Raw genomic sequence first — 25652 nt, forward strand, 5'->3', positions numbered from 1 at the left:
CTGCTGTTTGGAGGGCCATCGTCCCTGTCCCGCCGTGTAGCATTGCACAGACTCTGAGCGCAGCATCCCTGCTTTGAAGTGCTGCTGCTTTTGAGCTTTCTCCTGCAAAAAGCCCAGTATTATTTTTGTCTCTCTATAAAAAGTAATATGAAATTATCTCATTGCTTAGGTATGATCTCTGTGTGTGTTTAAACCCTGAGCTCAACTGAGACTACTCTGGGGGGGAAAATGTTGAATGACCTTCACAAATCCAGAGACATCTCTTTCCTAACGCAGAATACTTGTCTAATTATGGAAAATGATGACCTGTAAATATAAGAGAACTTGTTCCCCTGTGTTTGCATAGAAATTTGTGCTTATACTTATTTTTTTTATTTTTAAAACATTATATCTTCTTAACATTAAGAACTTTTTTCTCTGAATGACTAGTATTAGTCTGTCTAAAAATCTGACTTTGTATATAGAAAATAAGAATTCATTCATGTAACAGGGAACATCTTAAAATTTTTATCTTTTTTCTGTAAGAAATCAGAGGTGTTCTGTATTTTAGTTTAATGAATTTTAAAACTTTCTAGCTGCTCTGTTTGGGGGATCTTTTCCTGATTTTTTGTTTTGTTTGTTTGTTAGCTGACTATTTAATGACAGTGATGTGGTAGTTGCTTTTCACTCTGCAATGGTATTTTTTTCTAGATGAGCTGGTGACACAGTATGTTTCAGAACTGCAAAACACAGAGGAAATGATTCGTTGTGGCTTTTCAAGAGCTCTTGGGGCCCTTCCAAGGTTTCTGCTAAAGGGCAGGCTCCAACAGGTTAGAAAATATGAACATTGCAATGAGAAGAGGGCACACAGTATTTTGTATGAAACCTGTGATGGTAATCAAAGACATAATAATGATCATAATTGGCCTTTGTGAAGGGGGTTTGGATTCTAATGAACGGTAACTGCAGAAAATCATCATGAGTTTAGCTTGACATAGATTCAGATAATTAAAGTTTACTCCTGCTTTAGTGGTTTAATGAATGGAAAAGCCAGAGACTGAATTATCCTTTTGCTATGGAACATTTGTCCAAAGGGAAAAGTGAGGCATACTGACAGGTCCCGGTGAGAAACCAAACACTGTTGCCTGCTTGGCGCTCTCGTACCTGATTGAGCTCATCTTGATATGATATCTAAATTTAGTATTTATCATAAATAATGCACTGGATTTAAGTATCTCAAATTTTATATTTTTTCAGGTTTTGGAAGGTTTGAAAAAAGTTACCTTAATTTCACCTGCAGACGTGAGCTTTGCAGAATCCAGGAGAGATGCCTTAATAGCAATTGCAAAGTATGTTTATTGTCTTTATTTTTGTCTAATTTTAGTTCTTTTTCTAGAAGCTTTCACCTGTTCATTCTGCATTCTGTTGTGGGCTTGTAGCGTGATTCTTGGAATTACTTACACCGTGACATACACATTTTTAGCGTGGGACTGTACGTATCTCCATTATTCAATGTATCTTTGATTCAGAGGATTTTCTCACTTGTGAGGATGTAATACAAATCTGATGGTGTGTTTGTGGGGTTTTTTTAATCAATTAACTGACTAGCTAGAGTATACTTTAAATTTCGCCTTTCTCATGGGCTGCAATTTAGTGAGCTTTATTGAGGAGGAAGAATATGTTTTTTCCACATCCTTAATAAGAAGATTGAATTGGTTTAAAGAAATTGTACTTTTACTCTAAAGGAGTATTTTCTGTGTTGACATGCCACAGTGTAGTTACTGTTAGTAATATCATAGTATGTATGCTCTTAAACCATTACAGTGGAAAAAGCCCATGTCTTCAATGTAAAGAAGTTTGTTAAAGATCAAATTCAGTGCACACTGTATTAGTCCTTTGCTCTTCTTGCTTGCTTCATTTTAAGGAGAGTTCAGAAACTGACAGGTGCTTCAAGTGTGTTCCTTTTTGTTACTGTGGACATAAACCCAAACAGCTTATCGGAGATTTTTGCCTTGCCAGTGTTCCTTTAAACCTGAACGCTGATCGGAAATTCTCAGGTCAGATACAACACAGTAGGCTCAGAAATATCTCCATACTGTTTGCAGCAGATGTTACAGGTGTTTAAGAGTGCTGTACGTCCAGGGAATGCAGTTAAGCAGCAGAACAAAGCTATGATCTTAATGTTTCTCCTTGCTAGTGTTGTGGTGTCCCTTACTTCTTCTCTTTTTACAGGGTTTGCCAGACAGTCGGTGTAAAGGGGGACGGATCCCAGGAAGAATATGTCTGCAAAGATAACATTGCTCAGATTTATGCTACCCTGCTTAGTGGTGTGACTGACTACACCACAGACAGCCGAGGAGATGTTGGAGGATGGTAAGATGCCTTACAAACTGAGACTTCAACTTAGCTGTCAGTTTTGATGTCTAATGAAAAATTGATGTCTTTTCAAAACCTGTTAGAAATAGATAGCTCCGAGGTTTGAGTATAGTTAGAAATACACTGGGGGAAGAGGAGTAGAAAGTGAAAGGAAAGACTGACAAGAATTGGTTTGTCCTTCGCCTCAGAAGTTAGGAAGGTGTGGGCTAATGTGTTTTAAACTGGAATTCAGTCTTATTCTGGTTTTGTGGATGACATTCTTTGCTTTTAGTGAACGTCAGGAATTTATTGAGTTGCAAGAAGTACAGCGATGTAAAACATTGCTTCTGTTTCTTTGAAATAACACGTTTACTCCCGCTTGGCGAGCTCTCTGGTGTGCATTGCTCTCGTGGGACGTTTTGCCAGGAGAGGGAGTAGTTGCCTCACGTGTTAGTGACATTTCCAAGGCTGGTGACAAGGTGGATAAAAACTTTATACAATGTGCATTGGTGTTACTGACTCTTTTTTTAAGTCTAGGGTTTCAGTGATTTCAGCTACGAGATTGGAAGAATAATTAAATCCTAAGTCTGTAGGAATGTATCTACTAATGTGAAATCTATAGGATAGGTGTAAGGTTAAAACTGTAGCAGTCTTATTTTTGACATGTTCTTCAGTCTTCACAGTTCCGTTAATATATTAAGCAGATTCAGTATATAGTACCGCATTCGTCTGGAGGTTCTGTGTTCCTTCAGTAACAGTCATCTGAAAAGGCAATTTCTAAACTGATGAACCCAGAGCGCTATGAAGGCTGATATCCTCCTTGGGTTTGTGTCTGATTTCTAAAGAAGCTGGAATTGGGGATGTAACATAACTCACTGATCGGAAGTTCCTGCAGTCTTTGAATGTGGTAGACGGAGCAGCAATGAAGATTTCATGTTACTCACTTCATCGCGTAGAATTCCACAAGGTAGTTAGAGAGTGAGAAAACCATGTGAAATTTCTTTAGAGATCAGATGAGTACTAAGGAAACATACAGGCTCTCTTTTCAGGGTACTTTTCTGCGTGTATTTAGGAGCACAAATATGCCGAGCCTGAAATAGTCCTTGTTAATAAAAAGTATTAAATTATCAGAATTCAAGAATAAATCCAGTATCCGCAGTTTTAAAATATATGCTGATTTTGATGCTGTATAGAAGGCTCAGAGCAGTAACATTAATCATTATATAAACAAGCAATAAACTAAGTAAATGAATGTGATAAATTCATTGTAGTTGTCTGTTAGTTGTTGGACATTGATTTTGAGTAAAGTGCTGTTTTTGAAAAAGGCTTTGTAATGTCTTAATCCCTAATTTTGATTTGGAAATATGCAGATATATGTTGCTTTTAGATATGATTCTGTACAGATATATATATTCTATACATATCAGCCCTGTTTTAACAGTATGGGCCATGCTGTTTGTATGGTATGGTAATGAGTGGTGGTACATATTTGACTTGTCAGGCAACTATATGTAACGTCTCAGGGTACAGAGATGTGCGTTCAGGATTGTAAGTTAACAGCCTGTTGATTGTTCAGATCTAGTTTCTGAATAAAAACTATGCTTCTGTTACGTTCCAAGCAGGGAGTGGGGAAAAGTACTGCTATGAAGTAATTTTGTTGGTTGAGGATTTCCATATTTTCCCAGTTTATTAAGGAAGCTCTTGTCTAACAGTGCTGAGTCACGTGAAAGGCTTTGGTGTTTCATTTCGGTTGTATCATTGCAGAGCGTTTGTATGAAACAACAAGTTTAGACATTTTTTTCAGTCACTGTCCTCTGAAGGGTGTTTTCAGCTGTAGCTGATGAACATAAAACATAATTTTCTTCTGATTTGAGTGGTATCTATGTATTGTAACTGGCTGCAGCAAAGCTGGCAGAGCTCACAGGTGATGGTTGCAACCTGTGGTGGTACTTGCTGACTTGGGAAGGCTGCAAGGGGTGAGACGTTAGCTGTATCTCGCAGGGGAGGGTGTGCGCTCCTCCTGGCTTGTTGTGATGCTTTCTGTGACCAAAACAGTCCCAGTGGTTTGCTCCCTTCTCCCTGCTGCAAGCAAAACAGTCCAGCTCTGGAGCGTTGGCTGTTCAGCCTCAGCAGCCATGCATAGCATGCTGATCCCGGTTCAGATCCGGTATAATGGTACGTGATGCCAAGTGTGCATTGTATCAGCTTGGGAACTTTTTGCTTCGGGTCAGATTTCTGGTTATGTCTGTTTTAGAATTCTGTCCTACTCAGTCTTGACTTTAGTGTCATTACTGTATTTGTTAGCCCCAGGTTTACTTTGAAAAAAAAAGAAAAAAGTTAATTGCAGTGGCATTCTCCTCTTTAGGATTGCTCATTAGATAGCTTGAATGCAGGGGCAGGTGCTGTAAAGTACATCTGTAATTACAGTGAGGACTGGGAGCTGCTGTAACACACCCTAGAACCAACTATTTCCTAGTGTAGGAGGAACATTTGTGATTGTGCTTTTTTTGTGCAGTGTTTATCTGGTTTTCATTGCCAGCGATCATTGGGTAGTTTATACTGCTGTCAAACTGTAATGCTTGTGCTCTACCTAATCGTTATCAGTCGCTGAGATCTCGTCGGTTCCAGCGTGAGTTGCAATTATCACTACTCTGACTTTGAACAGAACGTGAAGTGTAAGTTCTGCAGAGCAAAGCAGAAGAAAGATGGTTTGTGCCATGTTAGTATTGGGCACGTTTTTAATTGACTAACCTTGTTCCTTTAGGGTACTTGATTACAGTATTTACAAATGAATTGGAAAAGTACACAGGGCAAATAATTGAGGCTGCTCTTATCAGCCTGAGTTAATATTTGTATGTTTCAATTTTTCTTGGTTTGCATAATGATACCCAGCTCCTCAGCCTTCAGTACTGGTCGTTAAAATTGTCATATGACAGGGAAATAATAACGCAGGGCAAGAAATCACTAAAAGATAGGTGTGTTTGACATCTCAAACTTAGAAGAGGAAACAAGGATGCAAACTAGTAAGGATCAAGAGCAGGTCATTCCAGCTTGCGCAAGAGAGGAAGGAGCTTGGCTTTCCCTCTCCTCCTTCCTCCGCTGGCAAAGAAGCAGGAGGGAGGTGAATGGGTCTCTGGCTCAGAAAATGTAGGAACACGAGAGAGGTGGAGCCGAAAGAAGAGGCAAGGGCCCCCATATCCAGTGGAGAGGCAGAGAAAGGGAAGAGATAATAAGCTTTTTGCTTTCAAAATGAGGCGAGACGCTGCAGTAGGTAAGAGCCTGGCTAGGTATAATTAGGTATTCGAGTTAACTTCCACATCTGACAGCTCTTGCTTAAAGTTCCCCATACCTGTTGTTTGTCCTTCTGTCTGTGTCTTAATTTAAAAACAAAACAAAACTCTACAAAGTGAAAATTTTCAAAGAAATCCTGAGGAAATTAAACTCCCAGCACCCATTAAAATTCAAATGCGCTTTGAGCACCAGATTCTTTTTAAGCTTCTTTGGCAATGCCAGCCACAATCAAGTCAAGAAACGTGTAAATTAAAGGGGGGAGGGGAATCCTTTCTTACGGCAAACGGTTGGCTGCCGAGTACTTTTGTGGCCTTTCAAATATGAACGTTTTCTCATTGTTTCTTCTAAACCATTGACTAAGATGGAAAGATATAGGGGGAATTGCCATTTCTCTGGAGAGACCTTGCCTTTGGTGTGTAATTTTTGTCTTTCTTTAATGGAATCGTGGGAAAGTTTAACCAACTTTACTTTCCATATGCAAACTTTACATTTCTTTTGACAGATTGTTTGCTGGGACTTGTCCAATCTGTCTACAGGTGTTAGACATGAATATCTAATAGTCAGCTACTATATGAAAAACTAGGAAAACATACTTTGAAAGATTGCCAAACTTGTATTAAGCTACTTAGGAAAAAATGATGTAATTTACCTTTTTTACCATTATAACAAATGTCCCACCCGGTTTTAGACTACATAGGCAACTATTTTCAACTTGTTTTGGAAATCAGAAACAAGAATCTGTCTTTTCACAGTAGTCAGGTGAACCTTTTCAAACATTTCAATTTTTTCTTGTTACTTTGAATTTTTCCCAATGTCAAACTTAACTGCTGATGTATTTATTTAAATAAATACTGGTGTAACTAAGTATGTAACTACTCCATGTAACTACTCTCTGTTTCAACAGGGTACGTGAAGCTGCTATGACAAGCTTAATGGAAGTGACGCTTCTGCTGGCTCAGAATGAAGTGGAGTTAATTAATGCCAACGTGTATGCTACTTGTACTATTTTTGTGTCTTATAACTACATTCCAGTTCATACAAGAAAGTATTGCTTATATATTATATACTTAATCTTCTACTGAGTGTGACAGAAATTTTGATAGAAGTCCATCAAACCTATACCCATACAGATGCTGAGAATATCGTATCTGTTTTTTGGAGACTAAACTTACCGAGAGAAACTGGGTGGCAGTCGCACCTTTGAAATACAGTGCATCGGTGAGATTTGGTCTGTACTTGCCACCTCTGTGGAGCATGCCAGTATTGTTCACTTCAACAGAAAGCAGACTTGCCTGCTTATCTAGGGCACTGCATTGTTAATTTGGAATGTGATATAATGTGGAGATGAGTTTGTAGTCATTTCTGTCATCTTTGCAGAATTGTTAGTAAGGAAATACAGAAAAATACTGAGCTTCTGTTTTTACTTTAATGATAGAATACTCCTAACAGTAGAAAAAGAAAAAAGAATACTTACCAGTTTTTAAGCATACATTTGGCTGCAGAAAAAAGAATACTTACCAGTTTTTAAGCATACATTTGGCTGCAGAAAAACTTTCTTAATAATGGTGTTGGTTTATGGACAGAGCATGCCCAGTGGTTAGCTGAATATATACATGATGTCTTTTTTTAATTTAAAAAATCCCAAACTTGGAAGGAAAATACTGGATTCTGTAGGAATACACTACTCCACCAGTGCCTGTTGTCCAGGGGCACTTTTGGTCTGTTGCAGAAATAGATCATTCACGTGAAAACTAGAGAAGGACTCCTGCCAGCTGGATCATATTTTCTGATTATTCTGGGTTTTGCTGTGACTGAAGGAATTGTAGCTGGTTTTACTATCGTTAGTTGTCCTTTCTGAAGGTGTAAAGCACCTTGTGAAACACAGTATTGTAGCTGAGAGTTTAGTTATGAATGTGGGCAAAACAGGATTTAGTTAAAAACAAGCCAGAGTTGAAGGAGTGATAAATTTGGGATACATAAGATTTGGGATAGACCTTGTCCTCTGCTACGCGAGCAGTTTTCTACTTGAAAATGTGCTCTTCTTAAGGTTCCTGCTCTATTTCCTTCTGAAATGTAACAGTTCATCCAGACCATAAAGCCACCTTCTTATCTTTTTGGATCAAAGGTGGTATGTGAATATCAAATACTGTGTAATATTAACATCATGATATTTTTTGATTGATTTATGGAAGATAAAGCTTTAAAGATTCTGTCACCATGTTGATGTCTTAAATCACTTGTACGTTCATTATAGAGAGTTAAACCAGAATACTTCCGTAGCAGGATATTTTGGTATGTTGAAACAACGTCAATTTCAGTATACATTCTCATTACATTATGTGATTGTTTTCTTCTTTGTAGCTGCAAACAGATTATGTGCTGGCTGGCTCAACAGTCAGCTGAAAAAATAGATAAATTTCGAGCTCATGCAGGCTCTGTGTTCCTTACTCTTTTACATTTTGACCGTCCTCCAGTTCCACACATACCTCATCGAGAAGCGCTTGAAAGGATATTTCCAAGGTAATATATTGAAAAAGTATCCTAAACCACTGGAAGTAAAAGATACACGCACACAGTTACATGTAACTCAAGCAACCTGATGTAATTTTTGTGCCCAGGTCCCTAATATGGAGGAATATTTGGTGCTGTTTGTCAGAATTTCATTAAGTGTCCAATAAATATGTATAAACATATAAAATGTTCAAAAGACAAACTTACTGTATGAGTTCCTGTTAAACCATCGTTTCCTAAGGAGACAGGTCTTACATGGTCATGCTGCATAAGTTTTTCTCTGGATCCACCCCAGTAATTTCAGACCCCATCAGCCAGTTCCGTGGTGGATGGTAGAGATCGTGTCAGTTGGTAAGACAGAACTGCTGGGAGCTGTGTTTTGGTAATCCTGCTATTTATGAACTGTCTGGTTTATAGTCTCACTTTCTCTTCATAATGTGAGAGCTGGAATTTATTGGTAGTCGCCCTTCTTGTTTGTTCCCCCCCCGCGCCCCCGACTGGAAAACATTGATTGATTATAATGGCAATTTTTAATTGTGTTCTTTTAGAGTAGTGGGAAGTAGTTATCTAGTATAGAATTTCTGGTTACAGCAAGAGCTGCAGCAACTCTTTCATGAATGGTGATCATAATACCTGATTGGGATGAGGAACATCCAGCTTTGTGTCCCCGTTCTGTTCAGCAGAATCTCACCCTCCTGTAACTGAAAAAGTGCTCTGCCTGCTGGGACACTGCTTGATCCGTGGTGGGGGGTGTCAGCCTTTCCTGGGATAAGTCTGCCTTTGTGTCAGTTGTTGACTAGCTGTTGGTGGGAGAGAACTTGGAAGGGAAAGCAAGAAAGAGAACTTTTTTTCTCTTGGTGTAGGGAAAAGTGCATGTGAAAAGAAAACTGTGGTTCAAATCCCTCATCTGAATCAGAACAAGGACTTGAATTGCTTCCCTTTACTGGCAATGGCTGAAGTTTTGATTTGTATTTTCCCCATGGGCTTGAAGACCAGTGATTAATTTGATTTTTAGGTAATTCAGAGACTTTCTTCACTGACGTGGTGCTTGAGGATGAGGAGCTATCATAGGAACGTATGGGGAGGAAAGGCAGTGCACACATACAACACTTCTTGTCCTTCCCCTTTCCCCAGGTCAGAGAAGGAGACGCTAAACTGGAACGCTGCGTCCGAAGCTTTCCCTCGGATCACCCAGCTGTTGGGTTTGCCAGCGTACCAGTACTACGTGCTTCTGGGTCTCTCGGTGTCTGTTGGTGGATTAACAGAGACAACGGTAAGAAAGCTGAGCGGCTTCCCTGCTTGGTAGGGGAGGGCATTTACCTGATAAAATTGTTGACTAAAGCGTTTAGTCCGTTACAGTGGATATTGCAGATAGTTATTGCAGATCAGTTATTTCAGGTGTAAGATTTCTAAAAGAAAACATGACACTTTTAAGCCTGATGAACTTCATATTTTTCATCTTTAGAAGTATTATTTTCTTGACATACTGAGCATGTAGGGAACAAGGAGAAAGGACACTAATTCCTCATTTCCTGGCATGACAGAACCTGACAGTTCCAGCCTGTTGGCTTGATCAACTCGTGTTTTATTTGCTCACCCTTCCAAGCGGTTACCCGAGGACTGGCCATTCAGCTCAGTGTTGTGGGTAAACCGCAAGGTGATCACTTTTTTTAAATGAATGTTCTCATTTTGTAACCTGATGCAAAGTGTTAACTATTAGTTGTGAGTGTGATAACAGTATGTTCAGGGTTTTTTTTATTTTTTTATCTTTCTACAAAAGTACCAGAGAGATGCTAGAAGTTACATGACAAAGAAGTATTATTGAAATATCTGCCTGAATCCTCTGAGCTTCGCAGTCTCTATTTCATTCTCCTGTGCGTGAGCAGTGTCTTTATCGCTGGTTTTGGTAGCCAGTTATGCTGCCAAAGTCGTCCAGACTTTATTATAATTTCAGTGTATCCTTCTGTCCTTGTACTGCAGCCTGTGTTGCTAGTTTCAGAATTTTGGATTTCCAGATATTTGGCTTCTGACTTTTTGGTTATTTGATGTAGCCAAAGATGTAACATACATAAAAGTAACTACTGGGGTAAGCGCACGGTTCAGTAGGACACTACAGAGAAATATCGGGCCAGTAACAGAATATTCTGGCCTGTCAGTTAAACCTTTAAGTTGCAGTGGTCCTGTAGCAGAGCAAGGAGGTTGCGAGTCAGAACCCTAAAGGCGTTCAAGAGTGTTACTAATGAAGATTGCCATCTCTAATTAAGAAGGCTGGTAGAAAAGTGGTAAGTGTCAGGAAGCACAGTATTTGTGGGGAGAGAACAGCTCCTGCTGGGCTGGCAGAAGGAGGGAGGTGATCACTGCAGCTTGTCTCCCATGGCTGCGACTTTTCAGTCTTAGCGTGAGCTGTTCCGCGTGTCCCCAAAGGATGGGGTTTGCCTGGTGCCGTCGGTTCTGCGCTTGTGCCCGAGCTGTCCACACGCCTTTGGGTTTCCTGTAGCTGAGAATTTGGTGTCTGTGCATTCTCATATATTTAAACCAATTTTGAGAATTCTAATGTTTCTAAAATGGCAGCTAATTATATAGCAACGGCTATTTTACAACTTTGAAAACATATGCTTATTGGTTTGTGACAGTAATTGTCAGACAGACAATGTAACTCTTAACAGATTTTTTTTAATAGCAGACATGCACATGAAAATCAGCTTTTAGTCAAACACACTTAATTATAGGAGTCTCCACCAAAACCAAAGTTATTTGTATAAGTATAAAAAGAGAGGAAAGTTGTGGAGAAACAGACATGCTGACCGCCAACCAGGGTCAGAGGAAAATTCATATTCAACATTTTAATATCTTTTTTTTCTTTTCTTTTTTTTTTTTTTTTTCTTAAAGTTTTGGTTGTGCTTGGTTTTGAAAAGTGTAAACAGTTCTCGCTCCCTTTTCTTTTTTACCATCTGCCAGTATATTTAAGGGAAACCTTCTGTACTGTTTTTAAAATAGGATTTTGAAATGTTAACTTTCTGTGACCCTGCATTTTTCCTTGACGCTAAAGGCTCGTTCTGGTTAAAATATTCTTAAGGGCTTTGGCTTTAGAAAGAAGATGACCTAATTCTCTTTTGAGCCAGACAGAAGTGCGAGGGAGGCTCAGAGTGTAGGGTACTTACACTTGGGATTATACAGTGTGTAGTGAGTTAAATTTAATATTTTACATGTGATATGTAAATCAGAGTTGATGTGCCTTCTAATGACTTGTGTTTCAAACTGTTCTATCAAAGCCTGTAGTGTTCCTTGCTGAATATCCAGGGACTGATTTAAAACATTAACAGTAAATTCTAAGAACTGTTCTTGTTAAATCCATATGAAAAGCAAATTTTTAAAATCTCAGATAAAGTAAAAGGATTATTCAGGTGCGAGCTCTTGCAGTAACCTGTGTGTGTTCTTGTGATATCTCCTTTCTTCCCCCTCTCTCTTAAAAATATACATACACACAGAAGTTAGAAAGTGAGAGGATTCTCGTACACTGCAAGATAATCTGAATTGAAATGTCAGTTTGTCTTTAAGTCATCTCAGGCAATTAGTAGGAGAAAGGCTCCACTGTAATTCAGTGGTCAGTGGCTATTTTTCCGTTGTTAAAATTGCTCTGCAGTATATTTAGCAAGAGTAGTTCTTTGTTTGGCTTTTTAAAGAGATTTTCTGAAATGAGCTGTGTGGGGGATCTCAGAACCATTTTGGTGGCAGCATGGTTGCTGAAAGAATTGAGCATTTGAAGTAATCTGGAAAAACAGAAGATGTCATTCCCTTTGGGATTTGGCATTCTGCTGCATCGCCTTGGTTCAAAGGGCACTTTTGCTGTGTAAAAGAATCTTTTAATTATGTATCTGGCCCACAATTATGTGTATTTCTTATGGCTGCATAAAACCCCCTCTCAGTATATGAAGATCAGAGCTATACAATGCTGTTCTTTCTCCAGTTCACAAACCCTGTAGTTTCAGGGATCAGGATGTAATTTTGATATAATTTAATTATTGTTGAACTAATTTAAAATTTTCTTAAAGCACAGAATGTCCTGTGATTCCCCTCCCCCCACAAAATTGTATTTTAAAATGTTGTAGAAATTTGAAGTAAAACCTTTAAAAAGAAAAAAAAAAAACCAGCAACCTATTTTGAAAATCAAAAGTTTTCTCCCAGACCACTGCCAGGGTTCCAACGTGGGATGCCAAAGACCTTACCAACTGGAGAAGCCAGTTCCAAAATTATCTGATGAATGCACACGTATGGTGAAGCATGCAACAAAAATTAAGCTCGTCAATGGCATATGGATGTCAACATTATCTATGTGCCAAATACACGATACGATTTATGTTTTATGTTCCTCAGAATGTACTCATTGTTTGCCAGGGATGGTTATGATGGCATATACCTTTTGGAGCAAGTTGCTGGGGTTTCAGCAGCTGTATTAATTCTTACAAATGGAAATGCTGGGACGTTTGTAGATGATGTTTTAGAACATCTGGTTACTGTGACAAATTGTTTGCAAATAAATGCATATTTGGTTTGAAGCAACCGGACCTAAATTCCAGCTTTCTTGGTTGATAATTCTTGAGCAAAATACACTTGAGAATAATTTCTGACATGCTTTTTAAAAAAAAATAAATAGTGTGAATTATGATATTTCTACTTCTCATCAAATATCACTGACTTGAGTCTTGTGAGTTACTGGCCTCCAAAAAAATCAATTTATTATAAAGAGTGTTGCAAGTAAAGCAAGGGAGAAATGGTTTCACTTGTGCTAAAATTTAAATGCTACGCAATTTTTTCTAAAGTTACTGGGAAAATAGGCTACTGCCACTTCAGCACTGTAAATTTGTCAGGATTAGAAATGATCCAAAACCAGCGTTATTTATTGAGCGTGACATGGTTTCTTCTGCACGCGTTACAGGAATGTCCTGACTGTGAGTAGGTCTTGCTCTGTCCAAATACTTCTATGAAAACGGGAGCCTTTAGCAATTACCCGTACAACAGATTTTGTTCGGGCTTTCCCAGGAGTTACTCCCTTGACTTCCACTGGTGGTGTGTTGGGTGCAGACGACTTAATTTTGTTAAGAGGCCTGGGGCTCCAGGGAGAGTGGTTAGAGGGGCGGCCGACAGCCGTTAGGGTATGTCGATCTACTGAACATCTTCAGCACAGGCTCTTCCTTTCTCATCGTGCCCCACGGGCTGTTTGGTCAGGTCAGTCCAAGGTAGTGCTGCGCAGTGGGAACCGGAGCCCTTGTGTGGCTTGGGCAGCTTTATAGCTGACGGGTGCCTGAGCGGCTGAATGCTCCGTTACAAACTGGATGCCTAAGCTCCTTTTCTCTTGGCCATATCGGTGCCACTCGTTGCTTGAGTCCGGTCTTTAAAAGTGCTGTACTTCAGTTTTGCAACAAGTCAGCTAGGAAACAATTTCATGAAGGTTTGTGTAGATGATTATTTCTCTGCCACGCAACTGTCCAGAGCTGTGACTGCCTTCTCCCCGCACTGGAGCTACGCTTCCTCATACTTTCCCCCTGATTCAGGAGATAATATCTTTAGGAAGTAAAACACTTCAGATTTATCATCAGATGAATGGTCCCTTTGAACGCTGTTCGCCTTATCATGTATTGCCTGTCACTCAAGTATCTGCTATTGGCTTAAATGATGGGACAGTTAAGCCTTGGCAAACCCTGTTTTTACTGTGTTTAATAAGAACAAGGTCGTTCCCAGGCCTCCTCTTAAATTCTTATCCAAAGCTGTCCCAGTTCCAACCCATTAACCTCCTAATTTCCTTTCCCTGTCCTCATGGAACCCCAGGGAAAGGTAAATGTCACACATTTGATACAGTGTGAATTCTGTGTTCTGCATAGATGAGGAAGAAATTTGGAAGTGGTCTTCTCTGCAAATACTCATGAGCAGTTTAAGTTGTAGCTCTGATATTGTCCTCATAGGTTATCTGGGGAAAAAAGGAGTGTTCACCTGAGGAGGAAATATGGGTTTAACCTGTTCCTGTGACGTTATCTTGCTGTGTTGGAGTTTCTTCCAGTAAAGTTCGTATGGTCTGTGCTATTTGGAAATGTCCCATTTTTAAATCTCCTAAGCAGTTATATGATGGTTTATCCACACCTGTGCTTTTGTATTGTTTAATTACTTGCTGATAAAGAAATGCTGACTTAGTTATACAGTTTTTCCAATTATCCTGCTACTCTGTCATGGTCTTGCTCAGCTTTGGAACATCCTACGTGTGCTATGCTTGCTCTTTTCTTTTGTGCCCATTCTTGCCTTTTCAATCATTTCAATCTGCAGGAAAGGCATTGAGTAATTAAGCTTTCTTCAAAAAATGGTGTAAGATTTGCAAAGTACTTTAAAAGACAAAAGAAACAGGAGTGGAGATTACACGGTTGACCATACACATTTTCAGATCTTTTCCTGAGATTTGGCTCAGATGTAACCTTTCTTCTACTTAGAACTGATCTCTGCTAGTGTAAGGTATTAAGACTAAAGTATTTCTTCTTTATTTGTAATGGTCTTAAATGCAAGGATTATTTTAAAGGGTAGCATACAATAATTAATCAGGTTTTAAGTTTTTAGGAAATCGCTCTTCCTTACAGTTGTATATCCTGTAAAGACCTTTCGGTGCAGGGACACAGTTCCTGCTCAGCGTACTGGAAAACTTACCGAAAGAACCTCGCTCCATTCAGTATTTCGGTTTACTGTAACTAGGTTTTAGAAATGTTGAAACCATTTTTACTGAGAGTTGGCTATCATTTTGAAATGCAGAATAACTGAATAATTTCTTGAAACTGCTTGACTTTTTTAAAGAAATATTTCTGCTTCTGTGTTGCCCAGGGTGTTTCAGCATGGAACAAGTTGGTAAAATAGCAGCTGTGCTGCTCCCCAGGTCGTGCGGATTGCTGGGCCCTGTTGTCTGCGGGTGGGCTGCAGCCTTTGAAAATGAGTTCAGAGTTTTGATTCGAGGCTACAGTGTTTCTTGGTCCTCTCTGTTGATGCACCCATAAACATTACAGATATAAAATCTAATTTAGAAAAAATGTTTAAATAGAGGTTCTTCTCTTTTGCTTTCAGGACACTTGTGACACTTCTCATACGGATCCATTATTATTTTTTTTTCTTTTCATAATAAAAGGGTCAAACTTTGGGGAACTGATTGCACCTTTGAATAAGCTATCAAAATGCTATGTATGAGCTGAAGAAAGAAAATCTCCACCAACTAAACCGGCTTAGTTATTGCCTACTCTCCCCCCTTGACTTGGAAAACTATTTAACCCTTGCAACCAAGACTGAAGGCTGTGTGTACTTCAGAACTGATCTACCCCTCCCGCCCTGCCCACAGCCCCCACTGTAAGCCAGTTTCTTGTAGGGAGACACCCCCTAACCACTGCACCCCTGTTCCCCAAGTGACCTGACCAAGCCCCAGCAGGACTGATAATCCTTCACGTCGGAGTCAGGAAAATACAGACATCTCATTAAGTTTATCCTTGATGAGATATATGACTTTGAGTTAGCTTCTGTAACAAAAAACCCCATTTTTTCTTCTTGTCCCTAAGGGAAGTCAATTAGTATTTTAAAAGATGAGCCTGGAAAATACATTCCTACCTCTCCCAGGAATGGAAGATGTGAGCGTTAGCAGTGATGTTGGTAGAGCCCGTTGCGGTCCCTGTCCCACTGCTGGGGCTGTGATGTCGGCTGCCGGGGGGCACGGGTCCCGCGGGGGGAGGGGGGGCACGGGTTCCGCAGGAGGGGGGTCCTGCCCGAGAGGGTCCGGCAGGGCTGGGAGAGGAGAAGCCGGCCTGCCTGGCTGGTGCCAGTGCTGGCTCCCAGGGGTTGGGGCCTGGCGGCAGGTACCCCTGGCACGAAGGCTGGATGGGGCCCGTGACGTTTAGCAGCTGGCGTGACCCTTCCGTGGGCTGCTTCCAGCGGACCCTGAACAGAAGCGCTTAAAGCCTCCTGCCATCTTCCCAAACCAGCTGATCAACGCGGTGAAGTTAGCCCAAGACTTACCATTTCTGAGTTGTTTTTAATTTTTAGCTGGGTTTACCGCTGGTTTGTGTGGCCGCGCCATGTGCCCAAGAGCTTGTCGGCTTTTTTCATTTTCAATTACGTCAGCTTGTTTAATAAATATTACCTCTTGAACTTCTTGCGTGCTTCTGAACTTGCAGAGCCATGACAATATTGTTATTTGAAGTAAAGCAGGATGATCCTAGCGGTTTGGGGAGGTTTTGTTTGGCGGGAAAGAATATAATGAACCTTTAATGTGGTCTTTTTTCCTACAATGGCAAAACTTAAAAGGAAAAAACCAAACCTTCCTTAAAAAAGGATTAATGAAAGTAAAATAGCCGTCTTCCTGTCAGAGATCGTTACCGAATTTATGCACTCGGCTGCTGTGGCAGTGTTCACGGGGCGGGTGTGCGCCTCGTGGCGCGGGGGATAAAGCGTGGTGCGCCGTGCAGGCGGCGCCTGTGTCTTGCGGTGGGTTTGTTCCCCCTGCCCTCACTGCTGCTTCCTTCCCCCCAGCTCCGATACTCTGCCCAGAGCCTGTTTGACTACATGAAGAAAATCCAGCACGATTCCAGTGCTATGGAGAGGTTTTGTGAGACGTTGCTAAAGGTCTTTGAGGACAACCTGCGGAATGACCGGTAATGTTTTCCTGTTGCTTTCTTATTTTCAACAGCAGGACTATTAGAAGTCAGATGTATGGCATACCGGTTTTACCGTGCCTGGGTAAAGTATGCCTGAGCCCATGTAAATTTGCGTTAATATATCTGCTTGGTACAGCAGTGCCTTTGGTAAAATGTATAACAAAGGAGTGACGATAGAGTATTTTACATTTACTATAACTTAATATTGTGCATAAGGTAATAAATGTCAGTTTTTATATAATGCAGTACTGGGGGTTGTATATTGCTGCACACTTTTCAGTGTAGTTCAGTCTGCGTTTCATTTAGGTAGTGGTTTTTTGCACATACTTGAAGTATAATTTCCTTGCAAAAGTTTTTCTTTAAAGGTGACTTATTCTGCATAATAAGATGAACTTCTTTAAGCCTCACTTATCAAACATGTGCAAAATAGAAAATATTCCCTACTGGAAAAAAACCCCATGACTATTAATAAAGTTTTCCATTCTATTTTATCTGTATTTTATTTCTTGTCTCAGCTGTTGAAGTAGAAAACATGACCATGGTTACTCCAGCTGATGTGTTGTGTGTTGGTTCATTTGGCAGTTACCTGCAGTGAGAAGGTGTTGTAACTTCTGATACATTTTGTGGAATATGTTGTTTATATACTAGAAGATAAATTAATATTTTCTACTACCGTTAATTGTGTTTTCAGGACACTGCAAGTTTAAACCAGGCATGTTGTTAATCAGGTTTTTTCCTTTTGGCTGTAACGGAATGCCCCCCTCGCAGCCAACACACAGAAGTTACTGAGCAACCCTCCTCTGTGTAAATTAGAGTTCTAATTTAAATGTGTAGGTCGATAGGAAGTTTCTTTCTTTGCTTCTAATTAAAAATACTGTATATGTGTATGCCAAGAAGTGTATTTACATTGTTAAATTATTTTCTTCCGCCAGGGTGTCTGTACCTCTCCTGACTATGCTGGACCAAATGCTGGCAAATGGCTGTTTCGATTTATTTACCAACCAAGAGAAGTAAGTTGCTGAAAGTCTTTTTTGTTTGTTTTCCACCATGCAACATGCCTCTTCAGTCTTACTCTGGCTGATGCTAGTGTGGATGTAGGTGTGGGTGTGTAGGACTCTTAAGCGTGAGTGTGTGTGGAGATAATGTTTTAATTTTCCTGAAGCGGGACAGCGGTCACACATCCTGGCCAGGTAGCCTTGACAGGGTCTTGATAAAATCCTCGGCTCTCATACCAGTGTAGAAGTTTGTTGTTGGTTCATGTTCACCAACCGGTACGTTAATCGGGTCTGATTTGCACGTTTCACCTGGCAGGCCTGGCCAGTGTCGGACCCGTTTCGCTCCTTCCCTGCACTGGCCTCCTGCGTGCAGGCTCATGGGGCACGTCCTGGCTGCGCTGTGAGCCTGTAGCCACGGCAGTGTCCTGGGGGGATGCTGCGAAACAGCGTGCCTACCAGCTGTTGGTTCCAAACCCTCCCTGCTTTTGTCAATGTGAGTATCTCCAAAGAAGTTAATTAAGATTCTAATAAGAATAATAAAAAAGGCATGTCCCAGCTTCTCCACACCGAGTTCCGTCTTCAGTTCAGGAATGGATAAACAGAGAAAGATATTCCAATGTGAAATCATGGGGTTTTGCAGATGTTTCAGAAGAGAATTATTTTAATTTCAGTAATATTAAAATATATTCCACAGACATTCTCAGGCAGCATCTTGGCACATCTATAAGCATCTGCAGAATTGTACAACGTGAATCCTACAAGTACATATACCTGGTTTGGACTCTCTTGATCCAAGTATTGCTGACAGCACATGATTTTGAAAAGTTTTTCTCAGTCTAGAAGACCCAGTTGAGTCTACTCTTGTTTTGAAGTGTGCATTTAGATAGTTTCTCTTAAATAACATTTGGTAGGCCCTTTTCAAATGGGAATTTTAAATGAGTCAAATTCAGATGGAATGAATATTGCTTGTTCAGTTTGGTAATTGTGCCAGTGATCTGGGACTTCCACACAGGCTCCAGTCCACCCCACTGGGGAAGATGTGGGTTATGGGGGGAAATGCCAGGTAAAGCCTGGCTCCCATGTCACAGGTCACGGAACAGAAAGCGTGTGGTAGCATCACTGCGTGTGCTGTGTAAGGGACACGCAAACTCAGTCCTGTGGTGCCCTTGCAATGCCTTATTAAAAAGGCCTGAAATAGAATCCAGGGGATTATGGGGGGAGGGGGGAAAGGTTTTGAAGCTGATCCAAATGTATTTGCTTCCAGTTTGATGATAAAACCAAAAGAGAAAAGTAATAATTATACAGCCCTGTGGATCATTTTTATGGCAAGGGAATGAAATACCGGCATGAAGTGCAGGAACTCGTGCTCATACAAAAGCTCTGGGAAGCCAGAGCTCTGGAAACTTTGACGACAACTAGAAAGAGACAGAGAATTTAGTTCCTGCGTGTGAGTGTGTTGGTAATACATGTACCGCATGGCTGGGAGGTGATGAGGAACGAGTTCCGTGTGTGCTTCAGGGCGAGCGAAGTGACCCTGCTGCCCTGGGTTCTGCGGTGCTCTGAGGGCCCCTGTGCTATCAGCACATTCGGTGCAGCGTTTGTGGTTTCTTACTGCGGCTTAGTGCCCTTCGGGTGATGGTAGGGGTGGACGAGCACTGAGCCTGGCTCCGAGGCTTGCCCGCCTGCGCCGCTGGGTGCCATCTGCTCCTTTTTGCATAGAAGAGAAGCGTGACCTTGGGCCCTGTTTCTTTACTCCCTTTTCAAGGAACCATGCCATAAAAATGTAGAAATACAATGCAGACTGAGCCCGACAGTTGAGACACTTTACTGGGTGGCATGGAAAGGCCATGTGTGCATGTGCTGTCGGGTACTTTATGTAAGTGTGGCTGTAATAACAGGGATGAGGTGCATGGCTGCTTTTAGGAAACGGTCTTACTGCTGGTGAGCAACTTCCCAGTTGCTTCTGTTCTGCTGGGAACGTCTTGCCATACAGCAAATGGGAAACTTTTTGGAGAACCTGGGGATGAAACATCAGCATTCCTTGGGGTGTTTGGCTCCCATTTCATCTCCTTCCCTAGTTTTTTACCACATTAGCCTGAGTGGAGTTTTAGCAAGGGAACTTGGGTTGCAGGATGTTTGGCATCAGGATTATGCTTATACCAGCTACTTTAATCAACTGTCATGTTATAAAGAAGGATTTGCAAGTGTATTTTCAATTTTCAGATGGATATTGTGCACTATCCTGGACCGTTTTGTTCTATTAAAACATCAGCTGTCCAGAGCAGGTAATATCCTACTCTGCTTAATTTAAACAGGATTAATAGCTGCTGGCTGAATTAGTTTGCCACTCCTCAGGAGCTCCGTGCTCCCGTTAAAGCTCATTGCCACATGGTGTCACTCCTACCCCGCAGAGGTGTAACCTGCGCTGTGTGCCTGCGCCTCGCGCTGCAGCTCCAGGTAGGGGACACGCAGCCCGGCGTTCCTGGTGTGCCTGGCGTGCCTGGTACCTAGCTCCTGGCGTGCCTGGTACCTAGCTCCTGGCGTGCCTGGTACCTAGCTCCCGGCGTTCCTGGCACCTGGCGTTCCTGGCACAGTGTTGCAGGTGAACTTCAGCACTGGGGACGCTCCCCTTATGGCCAGTCTTGTCACCTCCGTGTGGGAGGGTGGGTCAACCACTGGCTGTTTCTCCTCTGTTACCACCATTTGGATGCTCGTGGTTAAAGGGAGAGTTATTTGTCCTGGTGGGTCATTCCTCTGCCAGGGTCCCGCTGAACGTCCCGGTGGGGAAGCGGTGTAGGGTGAATACCCGTCCAGTGGGGTTTGGAGTGAAGCCACTCCAGTGTCACCAGGACAGTCAAAAGGCTATCAGAAGCAGCTTTACTTCGTTGTGCTATGGCTTGTTTTGAATCTTTAGTGTGAAGAGCAAAGCCCTGCCTGCCATTTTTCAGGGTGTTACTTCCTACTGGTCTTAAGCTGGTGTAAAGCTGCATGTCCAGCGCAAGAGGTTCCCCCTCCCGGGAACAGGCAGGAATGGTTTGTATCGCTGCGTGATGAATGGCATTAGAGAACTGTTCCAGGTTAAAAATACCCTTCTCCCAGTAAAATTCAGCTTGAGGTAGTTCCTCAATCTGTCCTGCTGTGTGCTCACAAATTGTGCCAGAATAAGGAGGGAAGCAGTGCTGGTGGGGGAGGGGAACCTTTCCTCCTGGCAGCAGTGCAGGCGTACGATGGCCTGAAGCTGTTGTGAAAGCTCAGCATCCTTCACCTGTGATTCCCACCCTGCCCTGCCTGTCCCCCGCCCCAAACAGGGCGGCAGTTTGTAGTTGAAATGTCATTTCTTCTCTGTGGTGGCACAACCCAAACCCTCCTGGTTTCATTTTGCTGCACGCTGTGAATTTGTGCAGCCGTTTCCATAATGCTGTAGGGAGAGCTCGTGGGTTGGAGAGACCGCGGGTGGCAAAGGCCGGCATGCTTGAAACAGAGCCGTGTCAATAAATATTGGGCTCTTTTAAACTCACCAGCAGCTACACTTAAAAGATAGTGGTGACTGTCAGCTCCCTGCTGGCAGTGGGACAAGGGATAGGGAGAATAAAGGAGAAGGAACCGAAGCTGCTTGCAAAACTGGCACTGGAGCATTACTTTCTGGGTACGGGTCTGGAGCTGGAGTCATTCTGCTGGTCTCATGAGTGAGCGACCACCATGGACGCTCCGTTTGCCAAGAGCCCGGGTGGGTTGCTAGTTCCATGGAAAGGACGGTAAGATCAGCCTCGTACTGGGTACGATGTGAACAGCATAGCCTTCGAGTGACAGTTCAGGATCTGATGCTTTCTGGACTAACACGTAAAAGTGGTGTTTCTCTGTGTGTATGTATTTTACAAAACAAGTGTTTGTGCATTGTATATGAACAATATTGATTTGGCGATCTCGCAGGGTTTTCAGATGGTATGTGTCCCCACGGATCCCTGACTAACAATTTCTGTGTATTCCATGCTCCCACGGAATTTGTTAACAGCAATTACACTGCTACAGCATAATAAACTATAAAGGGCAGAGGAGGGGGTGGTGGCTGTCCTCTGGCTCCAGGGCCAGCCTGGCGGTGGCGGCTGGATGGCCGAAGCTCGGTTCACCTTTAGGAGGAACAAGCCCGCACCGTTTTGCAGGACAGCGTGCGCCCAATTTACATAACGTAAAGGCTTTAGACTGATCCCTTTTCCCCAGGCGCCAGCTCTTGTTTCTGCTGGCATTGTGCCCACACAGGAGAAGGAATTTTCTCAATTTCCTTTCAAGAGGCCAAGCTATTTGAGTCGTTTGAGATCACACATAGGTTAGGTTTAGTTATTACAAATGTGAAATTGGCAAATGACAGAAAGGAAAGTGCATCTGTTTTAAACACAAAATGCTGCACATAAGGTTAGGTGTATTAAATTTATTCCAGATGCTCTTGTTCCAATTGGCCTCTTTGTTCCTGTACTTCTCAGCGATGTCCCTGTTGTTCAACCGATTTAAATCTCACCTAATTCGCTCTATTGCCGTTGTTCTGTGCTGAAAGCCAGGCATGCATTGCAGGTATTGTAATTAGTTGTCCACACAATGTCTTTGTGTAATTGGGGGTGGGAGGAGGAGAAATTTCACCAAGGTAGGAAAAAATATACCTCCTTTTAATATTAAGAGAGCAGATACGCTCTTCCCTTGTCTACCTAGAGACATGGATGTCTGTGGATGCACACGCGCTCTCGCATGCGGATTGCCTGTCGTTCTCATCATGTGTCTCCTACGTGTGTGCTTCCCGTACGCTGCATGTGGAAGCGGTGATGTGACCGCAGGCAGCGGATTGCAAGGAACTTTATCAGCATCTGGTGGAGGTATTTGAAATCAGCCTTCCCCAGATTCTTGGTCCTGAAAGCGCCTGTCAACTCTGAAAATTTCTTATGAAGCCTCAAGATGAACACTGAAAACCTGGCAGTTTTCTTCCTCTTTTTGTGTGCTTTTTCTGGACCATATTGAGCCAGCCGTAGGCAGCGTTCTTTAGCTTAATGGTTCCATGGTTTGTTGTCCAGGTTTTTTAATCAAGTCAATATTTGCCAGTATTTTGTTAAGAATTTTTGAGAAGTAATTAAAACCCACTAACTCTTTTCTGGAAGACTGTCTATAACGAGGTGCATTAACTTAACAAAACATTTTGTCACTCCTATAAACATCTTGTTTTAAACATTCTGGTTTTCAGCAGATGACACTAGACAGCTTTTTTGAGTAGTTTTTATCCACAGCTTTGAATCATGGTAGCAGAAAATAAACGTTACTATTTTTGCTTTCAGCTTTCCATACACAATGCAGTGAGGTTTCCAAAATATGCAGTCTAGAAGTAATTGTGCTTACTAGGCAAACATGAAATAGTTTCTTTTGCATCTATGGCACTTCAGCTTTGAATGTCGCAAGAAAAAGATTAAATAATTTGAACTGAAATAAAAGCAATATTCCCTCTTTACTTCTCTTTAATAGATCCTTGGAATATACTAACAATACTTGTGTTTGTATGGGTGTCTGGGAATGAGCTGTGAGAATCACGTTTCCCACACTGTGTGGAAAAAGAAAAGAATTTGCTAAATATATTTAAAGATGGATTCATGACTCGTACACACAACAGAACTGTAAGCCCTGTGTTTAATTACGTTGTCTGGAATCACTGAAGGAATTTGGGCTATGAAATGGTTGCATATTTAAGAACAACATCCATCCCCTTTTATGTAAAGTTTTGTTGAAGGCCTTAAGGACTGACCGCGGTGATACATCAGCTAAGTAATTTTTGTTTGGCTATAAAATCTTTTCATTCCTGACACCGTATTGCTGATCACACCACGCTTTGCTGTAAACACAGGCCATGGCTGGCCAGTTATCATGCCTATGCTGAATCAGTTTGGATAACTAGTTCATTCCTCAGCATACAGGTAGCAGCAATGTAAATAATGAATAGTCATTTATTCCATTCAGTTTAAAAAAAAAAAAGAAAAAAAGGGCCAAACATGGTGGCCAAGCTCACTGTGTCTTTACCAAAGGCCACCTAAAGCAGGGCGTGCTGTTGTGGAAGGAGCCAGTACTGCTCTGTGTTGTGGTTTTCCTCCTTTGGATGGTAATTTGGCATCTTTGCAATCATTAATTGTGTTTAAAATTCTAGTGAAATCTATTGCTCATCTTTTTTTTTTTCCCATTTTCAGCCACCCCTTTGCAGTGAAGTTATTTTCCCTTTGTAAAGAAGAAATCAAAAGATCCAAAGATGTCCGGAAGCTTCGCTCCAGCATAGGAGTGTGAGTTGGTGAAATAAAATAGCCTTTTCTCTGCTCATAAAAAGTAAAGAAAATGTAAATTACCAGCTGTAACAGCTAGATCCATGTCCTGTGTAATAGAAATGAAAAATGCACACAGATAGGTGTAATAGGAGGTTGTCAGAGTCATATTTGTGGGTGGTTGGAGTGAAAACATGAAGGATCTGATGAAATTAAACTACTTTTATTCTTAAGATTACTTAGGGTATGTTATTCTTACTGGTAATTCTTACAGATGCAGTGAATCATTTCCTTTTTGTTTGTAGAGAGCTCGACTCATGCCAATGCAAAATGTATAAAATATGCAAAATCCATTAGATCTTGTACGTGCACTGGAAATTGCTGAACGTTCTTGCACCATTCCTGGCTGCAGGGTGAAAGCCCGCAGCGCAGGCAGCAGGGGCGGCAAACCAAACCCAAAACCGCACCGGGAAGGGCGACGTGGGGTGAGGGGAGGAGGGAAAACACCAGCCGGAGCATTGCAAGGCAGTGTAAGGGTTTGTGGGCAGCAACCTGGCAAAATTATTCAGGTATAACAATGGCAAGCAGTGGTTTTATTGACTTCCGTATCACTTACTGGTCACGTTTTCAGGGTGTACGAAAGCCTAAACTGAGGTGCAGCCCATGTTTCCCTCATCGTCTCTCCTGCAGCGCTGCCCCGCCGTGTGCAGCCGGCCCAGGCTCTCGTCTGTGAGAGCCTGAGTCACACGTGGGTTTTAGCGCAGACTTTGGTGCTGCCGGTGAGGAGCTTTAAGCCGTATTTGTCCTTGGCATAGATGTGTGGCATCTCAGTAACCCTGCAGGATTTTGGTGCGCTTACCCGCCGTGTTTGCTTTCCCACAGCACTTAGAGCTGAGATTTCCTGGGGGCAGCAAAGTTTGCCCTCCCGCCCTTTTTTCTGGTACACGTCATTCTGATCCTCAAAATGTACTTTTGCAGTTCTAACACAAGATCTATTTATTTCTTATGTCTTCTAGGTTTTGTGGCCTGATTCAATTTCAAGGAGACATGAGAGAGAAAGTTTTCTTCCAGTTGTTTCTCCTCCTTTGCCATCCGTTTCCTGTAGTAAGTATTGCAGACATGGCATATTTATCACATGTATTATTTTAAATACTTTACAAGTAAAAACTAATTCAAAGTGCATGAAAGCAGCATTTTTAACAGATATTCATGTATAGAAGAGGTTTTATTTCTCAAGGGTCAGCTATCTGCAACGCTGCCACCTGAAAAGGCTAATGGATGCTTGCAGCGTGCCTGGCTGTTCCACTTGCCGATTTTCCACCTTCTGTCCTTACTGTTTTAAATTAGAAGCAATTTAGGTGCCTCAGTCATTTGTTTCTTTTACACAGCACCCAGCCCAGGGAAGATTTGTTCACCGTTTAGGGCTTGAAAGCGCCAATCAGATAAGTTACTGTTAGTGTTGTGATATTTCTGATAGTAGCAACACAATAGTAATTCTGGTTCGAGAAAAAATATATTTGTTCCTTTTGTCAGGTGGGATGAAAACTTGTGCAATGCAGGAAGGTTTATCA

The 25652-nt window shown here is 41.7% G+C and overlaps 1 protein-coding gene across 1 annotated transcript in view; it reads left to right on the top strand.

Annotated features, from left to right (window-relative positions):
- Window positions 1-25652, top strand: part of TBCD (tubulin folding cofactor D) — a 129500-nt gene that overhangs the window by 96648 nt on the left and 7200 nt on the right. The window contains exons 28-37 of the mRNA XM_055794773.1: window positions 691-809; window positions 1237-1328; window positions 2212-2352; window positions 6530-6613; window positions 7987-8145; window positions 9271-9409; window positions 16681-16802; window positions 17738-17815; window positions 24013-24102; window positions 25098-25185. Coding sequence (XP_055650748.1) covers window positions 691-809; window positions 1237-1328; window positions 2212-2352; window positions 6530-6613; window positions 7987-8145; window positions 9271-9409; window positions 16681-16802; window positions 17738-17815; window positions 24013-24102; window positions 25098-25185 — 1112 coding nt within the window. The remainder of the gene's footprint in view (window positions 1-690; window positions 810-1236; window positions 1329-2211; window positions 2353-6529; window positions 6614-7986; window positions 8146-9270; window positions 9410-16680; window positions 16803-17737; window positions 17816-24012; window positions 24103-25097; window positions 25186-25652) is intronic.

This window comes from Falco peregrinus, chromosome 2 (genome assembly GCF_023634155.1).
Source record: "Falco peregrinus isolate bFalPer1 chromosome 2, bFalPer1.pri, whole genome shotgun sequence".
Classification (NCBI taxonomy): Eukaryota; Metazoa; Chordata; class Aves; order Falconiformes; family Falconidae; genus Falco; species Falco peregrinus.